The sequence below is a fragment of the Melanerpes formicivorus genome, unplaced genomic scaffold, assembly GCF_026170545.1.
Source record: "Melanerpes formicivorus ecotype bairdi unplaced genomic scaffold, bMelFor1.0.p_v2 SCAF_6, whole genome shotgun sequence".
NCBI lineage: Eukaryota > Metazoa > Chordata > Aves > Piciformes > Picidae > Melanerpes > Melanerpes formicivorus.
The window spans coordinates 35,234,202-35,253,334 of NW_027142358.1; the positions used below are offsets into that span (position 1 = coordinate 35,234,202).

Consider the following 19,133-nt stretch of genomic DNA (forward strand, 5'->3'; position numbering starts at 1 on the left):
AACATGTGCAGGTGGGGTTTGAAAGTGTTCAGAGGAGGAGACCCCACAGCCTCTTTGGACAGTGCACTCCAGTGCTCTATCCCTCTCCTTAAGGGGACATAAGTTGCTCCTTAAGCTCGAGTGAAGCCTCCCATGTCCTAGTTTGTATCCACTGCCCCTTGTATTCTCTCTCTGTTAGCCCTTTAAAAGCCTGGCTTAAGACAACAAAATGAAACAGAAGTGGGACAGAAGAGGCCTTCCTGCAACACGTGAAGTTCTGTCAGGGCTCAGGGTGACAGCTCTGCTGCTAAGCAGATGAGCTTGGATGTCTGTAGCCAAGCAATGCTGCACATGCAGCCTGCACGGCACTGCCAGGGCTGCGGGCACAGGGGAGGGACCCGGGAGAGACCTGCCAGAGCACCCAGCTCCTGCACACCTGCAGAGGCACTCACCAAGCCACCAGAGATCTGCTGCAGGCTGTCTTCTGCCTCCTGATTGTGCAGGGGTTAAGGCTTGGCTGCTGTGATGGGAAAGCTGTCCGGATCGATCCTGATCTCTCAGCAGTCCCAATTAAAACTGCTTTAAAGAGCCAGGAAAGGCAAACGGCTCCCTCTTCACCCTTAAAACAAGCTTAATTTTAGCACCTAATTATGTGCAACACGGACAGATTGCTGCTTCCTTTGCCCAGCTGCTGCTTGGGTTTGCTCTCACAGGATGCTCACCCTCACCGGGATGAAGGTTGTGCTGGGTAGGGGAAGAAAGGCTGTCAGAGGGCAGCAAGCCTGGCTGAACAGAGAGGCTGGCAGCATGCTGCTGGCTCTGCCACTCACCTGCTCTCTGACCTTGGGCTTGTCACAGTGGCACTTAGGGCTTTGCTTTCCCTGCCTCTAAACACAAAGGGTGATTTTCCTCCTGAGCATCATGCTTAGAGACAGAGGGCCACGAAATGCTAAACCAGAGCAGTGAAAGCGTTCTGGTAGCCTAATGACAGAGAGAGAATGAAGAGAACCCATCTATTCCCCCCACCCCTCCACCCCCATCTTTGAAAACAGCTAATGAAGAGAAAAGAAAGCCCCAGCCCTGGCTGGGTGCAGGCAGTGAGCGTGGCAGCGATGCAGCGAATGCAGGGAGCGGGCTGCAGTGCTGGAATTTGGTTACATGGCTGTTTGCAAATTAATGGCTAAATCAATTAAATGCAGGCAGGGGATTTCTCCTGAGGAAAGCCGTCTCCACCGCCGGCAGAAGGGGAGGGGTTGTGGAGCAGGGATGACACAGTCAGGCTCGCGAATCACCGGCAGTGTGCATGCTTTAATCCATTAATGGGGGGGTTATCTCTGATCATAAAAAGCAGGTTACACTCGGCCGGGAAGGGAGCGAGGCTTGGAGGAGAGGGGAGGGGAGAGAAATAAAGAGACAGAGAGAGAGACAGAGACAGAAAGCAAGAGGCACAGAGCAGGATTCGCTGGGTGGATTGCCTGACAGCCGGAGGCTGGCAATGAGGGCTCTCCGGAGGGCAGCTCCTCGGCACCCCCTGCGCTCCCCCGGCGGGGCCGCGGGCAGGCAGCGGCTCGGCGCTGCTGACAAGTGCTGAGCCCTCCTCGCAGCTTGATGGGCACCCCCGGTGCTGCTCTGCACGTCTCGGAGAGCGTTGACGTGGGAAGGAGCGGCGAGGGGGGGGCTGGAGGAGCGAGCTGCGGCTCCTCTAAAACTCCGGAGGGCATGCGAGGGTGCGGGCAGGCTGGGGAGGAGGCCGAGGCCAGCGCGCCCCGCACCATGCGCCCCGGCCGCCCGCGCCGCGCAGTTCCGGACATGCCCCTCCTGTGAGCGGACGCACCATGAGCATCTGGGAGGTGATCCTGGCTTTCGTGGTGGTGGTGCTGATGCTCGTGGCCCTGCTGGCCAACGTGCTGGTGCTGATGTGCTTCCTGTACAGCGCTGACATCCGCAAGCAGGTCCCGGGATTGTTCATCCTCAACCTCACCTTCTGCAACCTGTTGATGACTGTTCTCAACATGCCCCTGACCTTGGCTGGGATCATTTACAAGAGTCAACCGGCAGGAGATCACATCTGCCACGTTGTGGGCTTCCTGGAGACTTTTCTCACCACGAACTCCATGCTGAGCATGGCAGCTTTGAGCATTGACAGGTGGATTGCTGTGGTCTTCCCTCTCAGTTACCACTCCAAAATGAGGTACAGAGATGCTGCTCTCATACTGAGCTACACGTGGTTGCACTCTGTGTCCTTCCCCATAGTGGCAGCGTCTCTCTCCTGGGTGGGTTTCCATCACCTCTATGCCTCCTGCACCCTGTACAACAAGAGACCAGAGGATAGGACACAGTTTGTGATTTTCACTGTGGTCTTTCACACCCTCAGCTTCCTCCTCTCCCTTGTAGTCTTGTGTTTCACATATCTCAAAGTGCTGAAGGTGGCACGGTTTCACTGTAAGCGGATTGATGTGATCACTATGCAGACCCTGGTGCTGCTTGTGGACATCCACCCCAGGTAAGGTGCTGTGTGCTCAGCACGGGAGACTGCTCACCCCAGAGGAATGAGGACGGGCTGCAGGGTTACCTTAAATACAGTCTGATCTGTGGCATAGCAGAGGATGGGGAGGGGGAGAAAACCAGCATCCTCCTTCTGTTCTGCATGTTTCTTTTCACTCCTGTTGGGTTTTCTGGCTGCAGAAGCAACTCTGTTGTTGTTGTTGTTGTTGTCCTTAAAGGTTTGTTTTGACTGAGCATGCACTGTCCCTTGAGACAGCGATCCGGTCGCTGCCCTTGCTCTCTGCAGGGGGATTTAGCAGCTGATAGATTTGTATTTTTTCACACTGCCAGCCCAAAGGGTGCTGGATCCCCAGGAGGGAGCAAGCTGGGACTGCACATGTCCCTTTGGTTGGAGCTCAGGAAGGGAGCTGGGTGCTGTGTGCTGTTCCCTTGGCAGCTCCCGGCACAGCTCCCTACCACTGTACTCTCTCTAACTTTCCCGAAGGCAGCAGGATTGTAGGGGAATAACCCCTGCAAAATGCATATGCTTGGATGCCCCAACTGAAATCCGAGCCAGAGGGACCTCAGTAGCAACGTTAATATGACAAGCAAGGGATGTATAGAATCTGTTTCAAACGAGAGTCTTTAATCGAGCCCCTTGTGCCTAGGCAGAGGAGGAGAAAAGTCTCTGGGAGGTGGGATGAAAATAGGCTTGAAAGCAAGCACCAAGCAGGATGAATGTGTGCTGGGGTTATGCACAACTATACATCTTGTCTGAATAGGCTGGGGCTGGGGCTGGGAGGGCTGCAGATTTGGCTGGAGGAGGGATGGTGGGAGAGACAGCTTGCCCCGGGTCAGCGGTGGAGCTGGAGGAGAGAAAATCTTGCAGGGTATAAGTTCAAGGGTGCTGCTGGGCAGGGAGCAGTGCTGGTGAGGAGCTGGGGAAGATGCCCAGAGTTCAGGGGAGGAGGAAGTCAGAGTGGGCTGTGATGGCTCTGCCCATGAGACATGGAAAGAAGGAAACAGAGAGGACTGTAACAGGCACAGCTGGAAGGATGTGGTACCAGGCTGGTGAGAAGGGAGCAACAAGATGTGCCAGAGAAATCTCCCTGGGAAATGGGAATTTGAGAAATGAATCTGCACCACTGGGGCAGGTCAGAGAGGCATAGTGTGGCTGGTGGATCAGCATATCCTAGCTGAGGGGCTTGGATTTGCTGGGGCAGAAGGGACTAAGACCCATTCAGGACTGGGATAAAGCGGCAGAGTCAGAGAGGGAGCTGTGTGAAGGGGGAACCAGAGACAGTGGTCTTGGTGTGGAAAGGAGTCAGCCTGGTTTGCTCAGGGGTGCTGGTTCATCCTAGGGCTTATTGTGGCTGGAGTGAGTGACTGGAGAGGGCCAGGTCTGATGTATTTGCCTGGAAAAAAAGGGAGACAGTGGTTTGGCTAAGCAGGGTGACAGAGCAGCTGTGAGGAGTGCATGTGGTGCTTGGGAGAGAGTCAGAGGCAGGATCTTGAGGTTCAGACTGTCTCTGTAGAGGCTGAAGGGAAGGGAAATGTCTTTCAGGGAATGCTGGCAGTGCAGGGATATGTCTGATATGGGGGAAGAAGTCTGCCTGGAAGAGAGGAAAGCCAGGGCAGTCCCATGCCAGGCATCCCACCTGGACATCCTCTCCCACCGGTCCCCACTTACTGTCCTGTGCTCTGCAAGCTGGAGGCAAACATCAGCTCTCCCCATGTGCAGCCAGCCAGGAGCAGCGCTGCAGGACTGAGCACATGTGTCTGTCCTCAAAAAAAGGGCACATTTTGGGGATTCCTAAGCCTAAGGCAAATAAGTCTGAAGGGATCAGAGCAGGACAGCACACTGCTAGAAGTGCAGAAACATTTGCTCAGGGTCCTCCAGTTAAGCTGTTTGATCTGATCTGTCTCTTGACCAAGAATGTGGGAGCAGAACTTTGGGCAAGTCCTGCTGCTGTTTCTTGGGAAACACGTGTGTAAATCTTCCCTTATGCCCCGAGGCAGAGGAGGAAAACACTCTCCTGTCCTCCGCGCTGTCTGCTTGCTAGGCGTGCCCTGGCTGCCCTTAGCTCCTGCAGCGCCCTGCGCCGTGGTGGTTGCCCTCGGGGCAGTGCCGTGCAGCTGCCGGGGCTGCTGGAAGCATCTCGGCTGATGCTGGAAGTGTGCCGGGGCTGCACAGCAAACTTTGAGAAAAAGGACAAAAATCTCCGTGGTATTTCTCCTCCTCTGCATTCCTTTCCTGGCCTTAGGTTACTGTGAGGGTGTTTGTGCATTTTGTGGTCACCTCACTGAGGAGTGGATTCAGTGGGGCTGTGAGATGCTACCTCCTTTCTTCAGAGCAGACAGAGTGGTACAGGCACTTTGCTGGCAGGAACCTGCATTAATAACTCCTCACTGTTTCTCACATTGGATTATTCTGATGCCTCTCTCTAAGAAAGGAGAGTTTTAGCTTCTATGCTAGACTAGAGAACCGTGGCCAACTTGATCTGTGGTGGTGCTGCCTTAACTGGTGATGGTTACCATCGCTGAAAGGGTCAGACCTCAAACCCCATCTGGAAGCATTCCTGTGCAGCCTGATCCAGGCAACCCTGCTTTAGTCGGGTGCTTGGACTAGGTGATCTCAATAGGTCCCTTCAGGCTCCCACCATTCTGTGATCCTGTGATTGCTTTCCAAAGGTCTGGCACTGCAAAGGCATCACCTGGAGGATGGAAGTGGTGCACCTACGGGCAGCTTCAGTGTTTGTTGTAGTGCCCAACAGTACAGACACAGATGATCTGAGAAGGCACACCAGAGAACAAAGTTTGTAAGCCCACCTTAGACTACCCTGGCTGTTCTGGCTCTTTGCTAGGTCTAGTTTCAATGCTGAGAAATGTGGATGGACAATTTTCTGCTTCCTGTGAGTCAGAATCTGCCCTCAAGGAGGCCTACTGACAGGCGTGGTGACAGATGGCTTTATTACCTGTGACTTGAGAGACACGAGTGAGCTTCTGAAGATCATTGGAGATGAGCATGAAGGAACCCCCTAAATCCCACACAAACTGGCGTGCATGTTGAGGGCACGTGTCCTTTCCAGTTAGCTTAGGCATTTGTATGCAGGCCTGATTTTTCTGGGCTTTGTTCTGAAGACCAAGAGACCCTTGGCCTTGTGAAAGCTTTGGGCAAGTTGCCTAAGCTCTTGACCCATGTATTTCTCCACTCAAATGATCTGTACTACCCTTCTGGTGCATCCAGGGCTACGCAGCTTACAGTCGAGTACCTCATAAACTTTGTTTAAAACACCAAACCTTCAAAGGGATACAGCTCAGATTTTCCAGGACATGAAGCTCTGTAAAGGAAAGCTTGGTCAACAGCCCAGGTCTAGTGCTGGTGTCGTTGCTGGAGCCTGCATGCATGATGTTCTCTTGGTGCATGGGAGTGTGTGCAACAGCAAAGCACTCAGCTGTGAACACACTCTGTGAAGCAGGGGTATGAAATGCCTGCCTCTGTGTTCTGGGCTTTATTAGCTACCTTTGGAAAGGCTGAACAAAAGAAATGGCTTGAAGTCTATCAGGACTTCTCAAACCAAGTCAGGAGTCAAAGACAGCTTGTATGTCAGTAAGTTATAGCTGGGGAAGCTGTTCGAGGCAAACCCACTCCTGCCTCTACAGCCTAGCATCACTTTTCCTGTATTGCCATGTGCCTGGGATACTATGAACTTAGTAACCAAGGTCTTAAGTGAAGCTGTCAGACCTCTAAAATAATTTCTGCACCTACCACCAGTCCAAGTTCCCCAGTGCTTGCAGACAGGAGAGCACTCAGGTTCCCCTGAAAAGGTGCAGGTGTTTTCCCAGCTCTCATCTCTACTGCAAATGGCTCAGACGCAGAACACAGAACCCCAGGACAGAAAGGACCTCAAGGATCATCTGGTCCAATCTCTCCTGGCAAAGCACAGTCTAGACAAGACAGCCCAGCACCCTGTCCAGATGGATCTTAAAGGTGTCCAGTGCCCCATGGGGACTCCACCACTCTCCTGGGACCTTATTCCAAGGGCTGCAGATTCTCACTGGGAAGTTCCTCCTCTTGTGTCTGGCTGGAGCCTCCCCAGCAGCGACTCGTACCCATTGCCCCTTGTCTTCCCCACCTGCCTCCTTGTAAGAAGGGAGGCTCCATCTTCTTAACCACCCTTTAAATACTGGACCATGCTGATGGGTCTCCTTTGAGCCTTTCCTGAGTGCTGAACAAACCCAGCTCTCTCAGCCCTTCCTCACATGGCAGCTTCCCAGAACGTGTAGCACTTCTAGATGTGTTGTCATTCTACTTGGACACATTCCTTAAGAGTAAGGTGGTTTGTTATTTCAAGCATGAAACCCTTTTCCTCCTGTATTTGTTCATTTTGCCAGTGTGGTAGCTGCTCTGGGGACTGGCAGTGTGAGACCATATGTGAAACAGATCAGAGGAAACCTTTCCTCAAACACAACCAAAAGATAACAGAGCTCACTGCCACAGGGACCACCAAAGAACACTGAGATCCTCAGAACTCAGCATGCAGTTAGGTGATGATTCAAACCCTTGCAGGTACAGCAGGCAGTACAAAGTCAACACCTGGAGGGGGATCTCAGGAGCACAGTCTGGCTTTGGCTTTGCTCTTTCCCAAAGGGACTAGCTTGGGTACAGATGGCTCTGGAGCTCTGGGAGACACAAATGCTGCTGTCCATCCAAACTGGATCCACTTCCCTCAAAATGCACAGTGAGCACAGGAGTCACCCAAGCAGGCAGAGGAGGAGGGGGATGGGTCCTCATGCTGTCACTCTCTTGGGAAGCAAATGTGCTGACCTCAAAGATGATTTTCCTGCAGAGGAAATGTGGCCTCAGCCCCATGCTCCCATCACCTTCCCAACACCACACCAGCCTTAGCAGCTCTCCAGTGGCCTGATGAGACCACCACTGGAAATCTCTAAGGAGAAACTATTGTGCTAAAAGGTCACAGGTAGGAAAAAGCCCCAGGGTGTGAGAAGTTGGTGTCTGTTTTGACAGGAACAAGACTGGTTTGAGGTGTGGACCTGGACCCTCATGGCTCTGTGGCTTTGTTGTGCAGTTCTGGGCTTGGCAGAGCCTTGGCAGAGCTGCTGCCCAGGGATTTATGGCCACCCAGTTCAGAGCTATGGGCTGCAGTGGTTTCTCCTGTGCTGTCTGCACGTGCAGAAGGTGTTTTTGCTGTTAGGATTTTATTGTGGGTCATTGCTTATCTGGCTGGGAAGTTTCTCCCCTCTAGTACAGTGGTGTTGGGATTGGTGTTTCCAGGGAAGCAGCATGCTGCCTAGCCTGCACTGCTCTGAACAGCATGAGGCAAACTCTGCCCTGCAAATACAGCCCACAGGAACTCAGGAAGGGGCTGCAGCTGCATTCCAGGCTAAACTGCCCCGTTTTGACTAGATCCAAACCCATGGAATGGGGCTGTGTCCATAGAAATGTACCACGGTGGGTTTGGAGGAGGGGACCCCACAGTGCGTCCACACTTGGTGTCGTCCCACGTAAGCCAACAGTAGGTGAACTGGTGAACTTGTGTGAACACAGCACTTGTTGTACTGATTGATTGCCATCAAGTAAAGGCACTGCAGTCTGCTACCTGATGTCATGATCCTTGTTCTTGTCTGTGTTGACTGTCACGCAGCGTAAGAGAGCGTTGTCTAGAGGAGCAGAGGCGGCGGAGGCAGCGAGCGACCAAGAAAATCAGTACCTTCATTGGTACTTTCATACTTTGCTTTGCACCTTATGTGATTACAAGGTAAGTACTGACCTGCAGCCTGCAGAGGGCTGCTGAGATGCACTCCTCATGCACAGAAGTAGGGCACTATGAGCCTGGAAAATGGCCTCCTATGAAAAGTTGATGTGCTCTTTCCGCTCCTGAGGCAGAGATTGCATTTGCTGAACTAACAACACCCTCTGAAGTGTCATAGCACTTGTCCAATGCAACCCTGACACAGTCTGGGGGTCAAAATCTGTTTGATTGTCCCAGCTGAGATGTTGGTCTCATGAGGGTGATTTGGGAAGCTGGCCCACAGGACTTTGCAGACTTTTTCGGGTCAAGGGATCACCTACTCCTTGGATTGCCTCCCTCCTCAGGGGTGATCTGCAGGGGAAGATATTTGTCTGAGTAGGTCAGACTATAAAAATCTGGTCCCCAAGGTCCAGCTGAGGTGAAAGCATGGTCCATGGACTTAAATGATAGTTTTGTCTGACTGGATAGAGTTTATTAGTCATAAACATCAGATATCAAAGCTGTTCTAGCTCACAGCTGAGATAAATTCTGGTGATTTATGGCCAGATGTCTGCCTCTCTTCTGGCTTATCTTTGGAAATGGCTCCTGTGGGAAACACAAAATTACTCCTATGAAACAAACAAGAAATATTTAAAAGTGAGTGTGTCCAAAGACTGTTGTGGAAGGAAATTTACAGCTTGCATCCTTTATTAAAAGCCTTAGGGGGAAATGCAGTGCTGCTCTGCAGGCCACAGAGGGGAGCAAACAGTGCTCAAGTATTGCCTACACCAGCACTGCCAAGCAGAAATCATTTGGGCTGACCTTAGTCAAGCTCAGATCCACCATGAAAAGTCTTTGACAAACTGAATTGAGGCATTGCAAGAGAGTTGTGGGCACAGAGCCAAGCCCAGGCTTCCCCAGCTTAATAAAACATCCTGGATTCCTAACAACACAGTTCCCAAGCTCTGGTAGTCCCTTAGTGGAAATGGCAACCTGCATGCCCATTGATTTTGTGGTGCTGATCATAATAGCTAATTGCTTGCTGCTGGTGGTGTGTAGCTTTGCAAGTACATTGCATTTGACTCTGCTTTTACCTAGGAGTCAGAAAAACACATTCCCTGCCCCACACTCTCCAAGGGTACGAAAGGAGTTACAGCCATGGAACTCTACCTCAGTTCTCAGGCTATGAGGCATTAGAGTATTTGCTTCATCACAAATGGTTACATTTCATTTTGTGTCGGGACTCTGGAACATCATCAACAGTCACAGCTCATGGCTTTGTCCTGGGTGATGCCAAGAGCTCTAACCAGGACTGCCCAAAGTACTCTTGTGCTTCTCCACAGGTATCCCAGCCCAGCATCCATGCCCCATGTCCCCACCTCCTCTTAATTCTCTGGTGTCCTTGTAGCCCTAAGATACAGAGGAGAGGCCAGAAAAATCCTGATCCTCCTCCCTCTAGTCCATACAAGGATCACTTACATGTTCTGAGCCTTCAGCCTGTTGAGGACTAACAGCTTTGCCACACAGAGAGAGAAAAGATCCAGGGCCTGCAGTGCAGGAAGGGTTGGGCACATGCCAGGTGTGCCAGGGGGTAAAGGCCATCATCCTCCAGGCTTTTCAGCTCTGACACCTTCAGAGGGATTGATGAGCAACAAGATCTGGGGAATTCATTCTTCTGCTACTTGCTGGACACCACACTACATGCATGGGGGTGCATTACTGTCCCTCCCTCTGCCTCTCGCAGCAGCTGAGGGTGATGAAGCCCAGGGGATTAGGAGGCTTTTGAGCTTAATCATATATGGAAATATTTTCTAGACAGTGTCCAGCTCTTTGCATTCACAGGACAGAAGCAGTCAATGACAGTTCAAGGCAGGGAGCAGAAGACAGCTGAATTGCTCAGCCTCTCATTTGGACAGCCAGCTCTAATCAGCAGCAAGTGCTCCATGAAGTGAGCTCTGAAGGCTGCAGATCACAGGGTTTCACTATAGCAACAGCTTTCTGCTTATCATGGAATCATAGAATTGTCAGGCCACGGGCAGGGACACCTCACACCACAGCAGGTTGCTCACAGCCACATCCAGCCTGGCCTTCAAAACTCCCAGGGATGAGGCTTCCACCACCTCCCTGGGCAACCTGTGCCAGTCTCTCACCACCCTCATGGGGAACAACTTCTTCCTGGCAGCCAATCTGAATCTCCCCACTTCTAGTGTTGTTTCCACACTATAAAAATGAGTTGTCTCTAGCAATTCCACGAAGGAGTGAGGGAGCTGACCCCGTCCAGACAACATCTGCTCTGGGTAAACCAGGGATTTCCAGGTTACACTGCATTCTTGTATCCACACAACACCCTTCTAATTGCTTCAGTGGCTGACCTTAAGCAGTGCTTCACTGGAAGCTGGTGCTGCTTGGTTCTGTTGCAGTGTGCCAGAGGTGTGATCCATACCCTGCATTCCTAGGGAGAGCCTGTTTCTTGCTGTGCAAAACTTCTGTTAGCACACCCCTGTTCTTCTGCTGCACTTATCATTATATGATTAACTAACATTGCTCCAAACCCACTTTTTCCAAGGAGCTTTTCAGAGGGGAAGTTAAACCAAGCCATGCCAATTTCTGATATTAATTCCCAAGTGTGGGCGTTTCGTCCTGGCACGCAGGGCTGTGCTCCTGGGAGCTCAGAAGTGCTGTCACTGTGCCAGGAAATTGGCTTGCAATTAAAAATCCTGAAGTAATAGCAGAAGGAAATTCATAGTTCCAAGCCCTTGGGTTGCAGAGGAGGATGGTGGAACAGGCAGAAGATTAAAATTCTCTTGTATCATCCCAGGGGGACAAGGGGTGAGCAAGCTGTGTGTTTAGAGGGGTTCCCTGCTCTCCGCATGCAGATCTTCCTGGGGTAGAGAAGCGAGTTCAGAATGCCCCTGCAAGCTTTGTCCTTACCTGTCTGTGCAGATAAACACACACAGTCACTGGTGTATTTGGTGGGAGTGACCTCCCAGTCCTCATCAAAAGCCTCTGACGTGAGGCAAAGCTATTTCCCTCCTGAACAGAAAAGCTTTCAGCTGCAGTCTGGCTCTGTTGCTTGCTGTCATCACATCTGTGTGCTGACAGGGAGTTCCTGCAGCTCTGGAGCACAGCAGAGGCTAGAAGCAGTGGATGGCAAGATTTATTGCAGGAGATTTAAAAGATTAGGCACAAGAGTTCAAAACCAGCTGCCCACTGTAAAGTATGCACCACGACCTAACTGCCAGCCAGCCAGCAGGCACTGCCATGGCACTGTTGTACCAAGAGGGACTTTTCACTGGCAGGAAGACATATGAAAGAGTCACTTTACCAACCAGTAAAGTGAAGATAAAGTTGAAGCAGCATCAAGAAAAAATCCGTGGTCAGCTTATATCATTAACACAAAAGAAACAGCTCAGGCCTAACTCTGGTAGCCTGGGATTTGTGTGGGGAGAAGAAGAATCAGAACTAGAATCATGGAATCAATAAGGCTGGAAAAGACCTCTAGTCCAACCTGTCACCCAACACCTCCTGACAGCTAAACCATGGCTTCAAGTGCTGCATCCAATCCCCTCTTGAACACCTCCAGGGATGGAGACTCCACCACCTCCCTGGGCAGCACATCCCAAGGGCCAATTACTCTTTCTGGGAAGAACTTTCTCCTCACCTCCAGCATAAACTTCCCCTGGCACAGCTTGAGACTGTGTCCTCTTGTTCTGGTGCTGCTTGCCTGGGAGAAGAGACCAACCTCCACCTGGCTACAACCTCCCTGCAGGCTCCTTGCAGGGAGCAAGAAGGTCTCCCCTGAGCCTCCTCTTCTCCAGGCTAAGCAACCCCAGCTCCCTCAGCCTCTCCTCACAGGGCTGTGCTCCAGACCTCTCCCCACTAGACTCAAAGAGGAATGCTAGGAGCACAGGCTGATGGGACTGAACTTACTCTTGGGAGAGCTTTGTCATCTGCCAGCTCCACAATGCAGGGCCAGCTTTGTTTCACTTCTGAACAAGACATTCGAGCTTGTCTGAGACCCTGGGTTGTTCAGAGAGCTCTCCATAACTCAGTTAGGGCCTCAGGTGTAAGCAGTGCACAGCAGTTGGTCACTGGATGTGCACTTGCTCAGCAAACGTGTCCCTAAAGTGCTAAAGTGCAGATGTGTGTAGAGGGCTCCCAGTGTGTGTTACCTGTGGAAAAGAGCAAGGTCTGAGCCTGCAGAGCAGCATCCTCATTGGCTTCCTGGATGTCTGTCTGAAGTGGCACACACCCCAGAACAATACATTCCTACAACTCTGACGAGGGATCACAGCAGAAGAGATTATAGCTGGGAAGTAAAATGCCATTGGAGAGCAGGCAGTAGAAGAGTGGCTTATGAAGGCAGGACAGGGAATTAGTAGCTGAGACAGGAGGATTTCACTTACCAGGAGCACTGAAATATTAATGCTCCTTCCCTGAAAATGTCTTCTTTTGGCTGGAACCGCTCATGAAAATGGAAGCTATGCATCTGATTTCCCTCTCAAATGAGAAACAAACCCTTCTTTCAAAGGCAACAATGTGATGTGCCTTGAAAGGCTGACATTTAATTGTGGCTGAAACGGGATCGCAGGGCTCGGGCTTCCATCGGCAGGTCTGAGTCGCTGCCTGGTACCTGCGAGTGTCGTTCACTACGGCACATAACACACAGGGGGTGCAACATGTGAAAATGTCAGGGGCAGGGAATGTGATCAGAGCAAATATTTAAATCTCTGCCCATAGAAATGTAAGCTTTTACTGGAGCAGCCAAGGAAGGCAAAGTTAACAGCTCTGGGCAGGCCACCCCGAAGAGTCTGTGTGACATGCTCCAAATGGAGATCGCTGGCGTCTTGTGGAGGTGATTGACAGGGACTCAGGCACACATTTGTCATATTTTGGTCACTCAAAGCACCCTCTGAATTTAATTAAACTTTATCAAATTCACATCTGCAAAGCTTTCAGTGAAAGAACCTCATGAAATTCAACATAGGAAATTTAAAATGCAAAGAAGGCATCAAATGTGTGACATGGAGAATGAGGAGGGGAAGGATGGCTCAGGGTAGATGGCAAAGTAAATAGGACTGGGTAGGTAATTAATTTCCAGAGTCTAATGTCATGTTAAGGCACATTAACACTGGTGGTGCCAGCTACATTTTATTAAACAAGGGAGAACACACCAGATGAGACCCCCAGCAGCTGGAGTAGGTGATCATTACATCCAGTTTGGGTCCTGCTTTGGAAGGAGGATATCAACCCTGAGTTGAGGTTGGAAGAGCAGCAGTTGCTTAGTTGAGCAATGGGACAGATGGGGATGCTTTGATAGCTCAGAGTGCTTCTGGTGATCACCTGAGCCAGGCAGCACCAGTGAAAGGGCAGGAGCAGCTCCCAAGGGTTTTATGGAAGGTAGCCTGGTCACCTCAAGTGTCCCACACTTCTGTGAGCCCCAGGAGAGCTGTGGCTGGTCTCACCAGCCCTAAAAGCACCATGGCACAGGTGCACCTCACTGCTGGTGGGAGGGATACACAACAGAGCCAAGTAACTAGCACAAGGCAGACAGAACTGTGCTGGGTCACAGAAATGCCAACACTGCAGCTAGCAAGAGCCACTCTGGGTGGCTAAAGCCCCAGCACTGCCTGCAGACCCATGGTGCTGAGCATGTGCACAGATAGCCAGGAAGAGACTGACCTGTAGCCATGGAGTTTGCTGTCTAGGCAAACCAGAACAGGGAGGGAGGACAGAAACCTGTAAGCAGCAGTGTCAAAAATGAGGGCTGCTTAGTCCCATCTTTGTGCTCAAATGACTGGGGGTTGGAGCACCTCTCCTGTGAAGAAAGGCTGAGAGATTTGGGGGTGTTCAGCCTGGAGGAGACAAGGCTCTGGGACACCTTATTTTAGCCTTTCTGTACTTAAAGGTATCCTGCTGTGACAGGACAAGGGGTGATGGCTTGAAACTGAAAGAGGTAGATTTAGTGTAGACAGAAGGAAGAAATCCTTTACAATGAGGGTGGGGAAACCCTGGCACAGGCTGCCCAGAGTGATGGTTGCTGCCCTGTCCCTGCAAATACTCCAGGTCAGGTTGTGTGGGGCTCTGAGCAGACTGATGTAGTTGAAGCTACGGCTCTGTGAAGTTCCACTTCTGTGCTCAAATGATGACCAGCCAGTGCTGCAGCCAGTGCTGCTCTGAACTAGATGATGTACTGAAAGTTTATGGAATGAGAGAAAAATGGCTGAGGTAAAACATCCTCAGCTCTGAGCTGCCTGAGGTGCCAACGCTCGGGTCGCTGCTGCTGCAGGAGCCGCATGCCACACTGCTCCCTGCCTTGGCTGAAGAAACTGCATCAAGTGAAGTATTCTGCAGGAAGGCTTAAGAACAAAGAGGTCATGTGCCATCCCATAGTGGGGCTCTCTAGCAGCACATGCAGATGTTTGTCCCCTAGAAACAGCAACAGCTTCTCAACAGCTGCAGAGTTACATTGACCAGAACTGCCCTGCAGAGCTGCTCAGAGAAATGGGGAGAGAAAACCTGGTGGAGCTATCAACACTTCACTGCCAAAACCACTCAGGGTCTTCTGAAGACTGCTTCCTATCCTCATGGAGCTACCCCATTTTGCACTAAACCCTTCAATATTTATGGAGGCAGATGGTCAAGAGAGCCCTTTAGAAGGCAACACATCCAAGGGCCACTCAGCCCCAGTGAATGCAGAGCTAAATGTGCAGAACGCTGAGACCAGGATGCTCTCATAGGAGCTGTGGAGTCCCATCCTCCAGCAACAGCCCTCAAGCTTATAACTGCAGTCTTAGGCTTGGGCAAGGGGAGGGCTACAGCCTCATGTTCATTTATGCCCAGGCATAAGTGGAGACTTGGGGGTGGGGATTGATGGGTTACAGTTGTGCTGCTGCTCTCTTTTAATATGAAGATTCACTCCTTTGACCTCCCTCTTTCCACAGGCTTGTCGAATTATCCTCTGTGGTCCACATCAGCTCCCACTGGGGAATCATGTCCAAGTGCTTAGCTTACAGCAAAGTGGTTTCAGACCCTTTTGTGTACTCTTTGCTGCGGCATCAGTACAAGAAGACATGGAAAGACCTGCTAAACAAGATCCTCAAAAGAAGCTCCATCAACTCCTCTGCCCTCACAAGCGAGCCCCACAATCGGAATCAGCTGAGTGAGTGAGGAGCCTGGTGTGGGACCTGCAAGGCACAGCAAACAACACGTGATGGGAAACAGAAATAGCTGGCCTACCCCTAGTAGCTATCCTCAGCTGCCAAGGCTTTGGGAGGCAGTCAAGGACATGCTGAAGCCCAGCCTGTGTCCCTCCAGTAGCCCATCTGACACCCAAGGCAGGCGGGCTGCCTCCAGCTCCTGCCTCCGACTAAAAGAGTGCTATTGATCTGTGGTCCTGCTGGCTTTGCAAATACAAACCTCCCATTGATTTCCATCAGCACTTGCCCATAAATAGAGGGTAAAAAGCTAGTCCTCAGCAAAAGGACTCATGAAAGTCATGGGAGCAAACTGGTGCCATCACAAGGTTGCTCTGCAGAGCTGCACAGGGATATTTGTGCTGCAGGTAAGGCTCCCTCCGAGGCAGCTGCCAGCCTGGCCTTACAAAAGCCACCCCAACCCAGCTGCTTGGCTATGTCCTGTGTGGAAAAACACAGTAAGAAAATTCTAATGGAAAAATCTCTACCTAGATACTCACACAATGCCCAACATGGCTTTCAAGCTCTTCTGACACCTGTTCTTTGAGCCCTCCTGTAGAGCAGAGGGAGATGCCCAGTTCTGGCTGGACTCAGCCCTCTCTTATCTAAGGGTTTGTAAAGTCATTCCCACAGAATCCCATTATTGCCTCCTGATAACATTTCAGAAAGGTCAAGTCAGTGGATGAGATGGAAAGGTCACAATGCCTCCTGCCTACCTTCCAGCATGCTTGAGCTCTAAAGAGATGCATTTTGCCCAAAGATGCAGAACTGGGCCCTGTGCCCAGGGGAAAAAAGTAATCTGGTTTTTCTGAGATGTTATTAATCCTGTTGGTTGGTTGGGTTTTTCCTGCAGCTATGCTGCTTCAAGGAAAGATGAGCCTAAAATTGGGTTTAAAAGTGTAACTTTCAAAGTAGGGATGCAAAACCAGCAGGTTCCTTCTTCACCATGGAAGTGCAGCCAATAGACTGCAAGTGCAGCTCCCAGAGCTCTGGACTGCAGCCATGCAGTGTAATGCAGTCAGGAGCTGCCATTCATTCACTTCAGCCTGCAGCTAGCCCAGGCCTGAGCACCAGTGAGACTTTCAAACCAGGACAATCCTGGGTGCCACACCTCCTCTTCATTTTTGTTAAGGTTATCTATTTCACTGTAAGCACAACTGCAGCCGGGAGATGGCTGCACAACTGTCGCACAGAGACGTGCTGCTGAAGCCTCCCTCCAGCCTCTCAGGAAGAGTTACTTTCCTGGGTGGTTGAAGCTTCTCTCAGTTCAGCAGAAGCACCATGGAATGGGAAAGCTTCCCAAGTGTTTTCTTATTGACTTAGCCCTAGAATGGCCAAAGCAATAGCTAGTCAGTTGTCATTTCTGCTGCTATGACGTTTAGCAATGACTGAGCTCTGAAACAACTCGCACCAATGCGGTGTCTTGTCCTTACAAACCCTTAACATTCCTTTCAATCTATTGGCTTCAAACACTTCACATTTGTAATCTGACTGGCAAAAGCCTTAACTCCTGTTCTGAGCTGAATTCTGCACATGTTTTTCCCCCAGAAAATGACTTACAGTCCATAAGACACCAGAAATTTACTTTGTTTTGGTGTGGGTAGGTGAAGAAAGCTCCTGCTGCAGTGGCCATGAGCAAGGATAATGAACTAAATTAGAGCATTTCCTATGGCTTGTGCCAAGTGGCCACCAGCAGTCATTCTGCAGGCATCAGCACATCTCATCTTGCAAGCTCTACCACAGACAGCAGTCTCCAATAGGACAGACATTCCATTTCTGTCATACCTTACACCCTGGTACAGTTAGGTAATGGCTGGGCTTGGGGATCTGCAAGGCCTTTCCCAACCCAAACCATTCTGTTATTCTATGCAGAAGTGTCCAGTGTTGGAGTTTCTGGCCAGCTACCTTTCTGAGGTAACTCAAAGTGAGGATGAACACAGCAATGAACATGGGGTAAGACCTCAGCTGCAGGTCTGGAGAGCTTTGCCAGGGCAAGATAAGGGTAAGGGCAAGCCCATGGCTCTGGTATGGTACCAGAGCTGCCAGGAACCAGGCTAATCTGGAGACTCACATTGTCACCTGCTTTAGCAGTGGGAGAATTAATGTAATGCTGATCATCATCTACCATCTAAATAACAACTTGCAACATAACTACTGCTTTTGCTTATAACCTCCCCTATAATTAGAATCAAATACACACATGAATATAGTCACAGAACTTAAGTAAGTTTGAACAAGACTGCAGTCACAATTAGCCCTTGGCCAGATAAAATCTACCTCATCTTCATCATCTCACCTCTTAGGCTTCGCTTAATTTTCTCAGGTGCATAGATAAAACCACCCAGCTCCGTACTTGGTCCTTAAGAAACCAGATCCCCTTGATTGTATCACAAGACAGGATATTACAAACCTGGTTATTAGGGAGCTTAGCCTGATAAAAAGCCCTCTGGCAGGTTGTTGTCTGCTTTGCTAGCACCACTTTTGCTGAAGTAAATTGCAACAAGCTCGTTGCTACAGTCCAGAGCTGTGCTCAGCTCATCCCTGTGGTTGCCACCAAAGTCAGTGGGAGGTTTGTATGTTGATGAACCCAGTCCCAGAAGGGTTCAAACTTTGCATCAACTACTCAAGCAGAATAAGAAAATTCCACCCCCCCAAAAGCAAACCAGCCAACAACAAACCTACAACCCAACCCCATCCAGGGTAGCAGGAAGCTGGAGAGGGCTACGGCGCCGGACTTGCCTCATTCCGCTCCCGTACTGCAGCCAGCCCCTGGCTGATCTGTGTCTCACCATCAGCAATAAACCTCTCCCCCTGTACGTGTTCCTACATTTGTCTTTCTTTCGTGGTGCCTTTCTTCCAGAGCTAATCTTCTAACAGAGGATGACTATAGCTTCCCCTCCCTTACATCAGCTCTTTGACACATTGTCATATTTCCACCATCTGAAGCAAGCGGGAGGTGCAAACGCTGGTGCCTGGCAAACTGACGCAGTCCACAGAACAACAGTCAGAGCCCAACACTTCCTGCTGACGTTTCATAAGGTACTAGAAATACACTCCTGTGGCTTGTCAAGTGCTTGATATTCAGCTGAATTCTTATAGGCGACTGGCAAACTTTCCTGAGCTGTCTAAGTGATGAATGTGGCTGTGAGTAACTCTCTGCTGAGTATTCTCTGTGCTGTACACCACTTTGACTCCAGTGAGCTAGAGCAGCGATGGTAAGTGCAATGCACAATGCTTTATGGTCTCTGCTTGTGAAGCAGAGCTGTTCTCTTCCCTAGCACCAATCCCTCTGTCTGTGAGTTCCCATTTGTTACTTCAATATTTTGGCAAACTTTTGTAAAGTGTGGCTGCAGTGTGTGCCCCAAATAGAGAAGTGCATGAGCAAACCCCCTCTGCAGCTGCCTCAGGCACCAGGCAGCTCCTCGCTCTCTGCCAGCCATATGCAATATCTATTTCTCACAGGCATGCTCAATTAACACTCTCTTGCTGTTTGTGAATTTGGCAGGCAGGGCACTGGCAGATGATTAAGAGAATCCAGTCCACTGTGTCTCTTGCAGACTCTGAGCTTTTCCCTTCCTTTGTTTTAACTACATAACCTCAGAGCCCTGACTGTGAACTAGGATCCTGCTTATGCTCTGGTTTTGAGCCAGTTAGAACGTGAGGGTCTGGGTATGTGCAGTGGGCAAAAACCACAAGAGAACGATAAGAGTGTCCTGGAAAA

General features: G+C 50.6%; 1 protein-coding gene across 1 annotated transcript; it reads left to right on the plus strand.

Annotated features, from left to right (window-relative positions):
- Window positions 1–1,796: 1,796 nt before the first annotated feature.
- GPR26 (G protein-coupled receptor 26) lies at window positions 1,797–18,228 on the plus strand. Its single transcript, XM_068140467.1, has 3 exons — window positions 1,797–2,482; window positions 8,130–8,243; window positions 15,161–18,228. Exons 1-3 carry the CDS (start codon window positions 1,815–1,817, stop codon window positions 15,384–15,386), a joined length of 1,008 nt encoding a protein of 335 aa, XP_067996568.1. The 5' UTR covers window positions 1,797–1,814; the 3' UTR covers window positions 15,387–18,228.
- Window positions 18,229–19,133: the final 905 nt, after the last annotated feature.

Excerpts from the sequence above, each read along its gene's own strand:
- GPR26 (XM_068140467.1), top strand. The coding sequence starts at position 1,815 with ATGAGCATCTGGGAGGTGATCCTGGCTTTCGTGGTGGTGGTGCTGATG. Across the intron at positions 2,483-8,129 it reads CTTGTGGACATCCACCCCAG|CGTAAGAGAGCGTTGTCTAG; the intron begins GTAAGGTGCTGT and ends ACTGTCACGCAG. Across the intron at positions 8,244-15,160 it reads GCACCTTATGTGATTACAAG|GCTTGTCGAATTATCCTCTG; the intron begins GTAAGTACTGAC and ends CTCTTTCCACAG.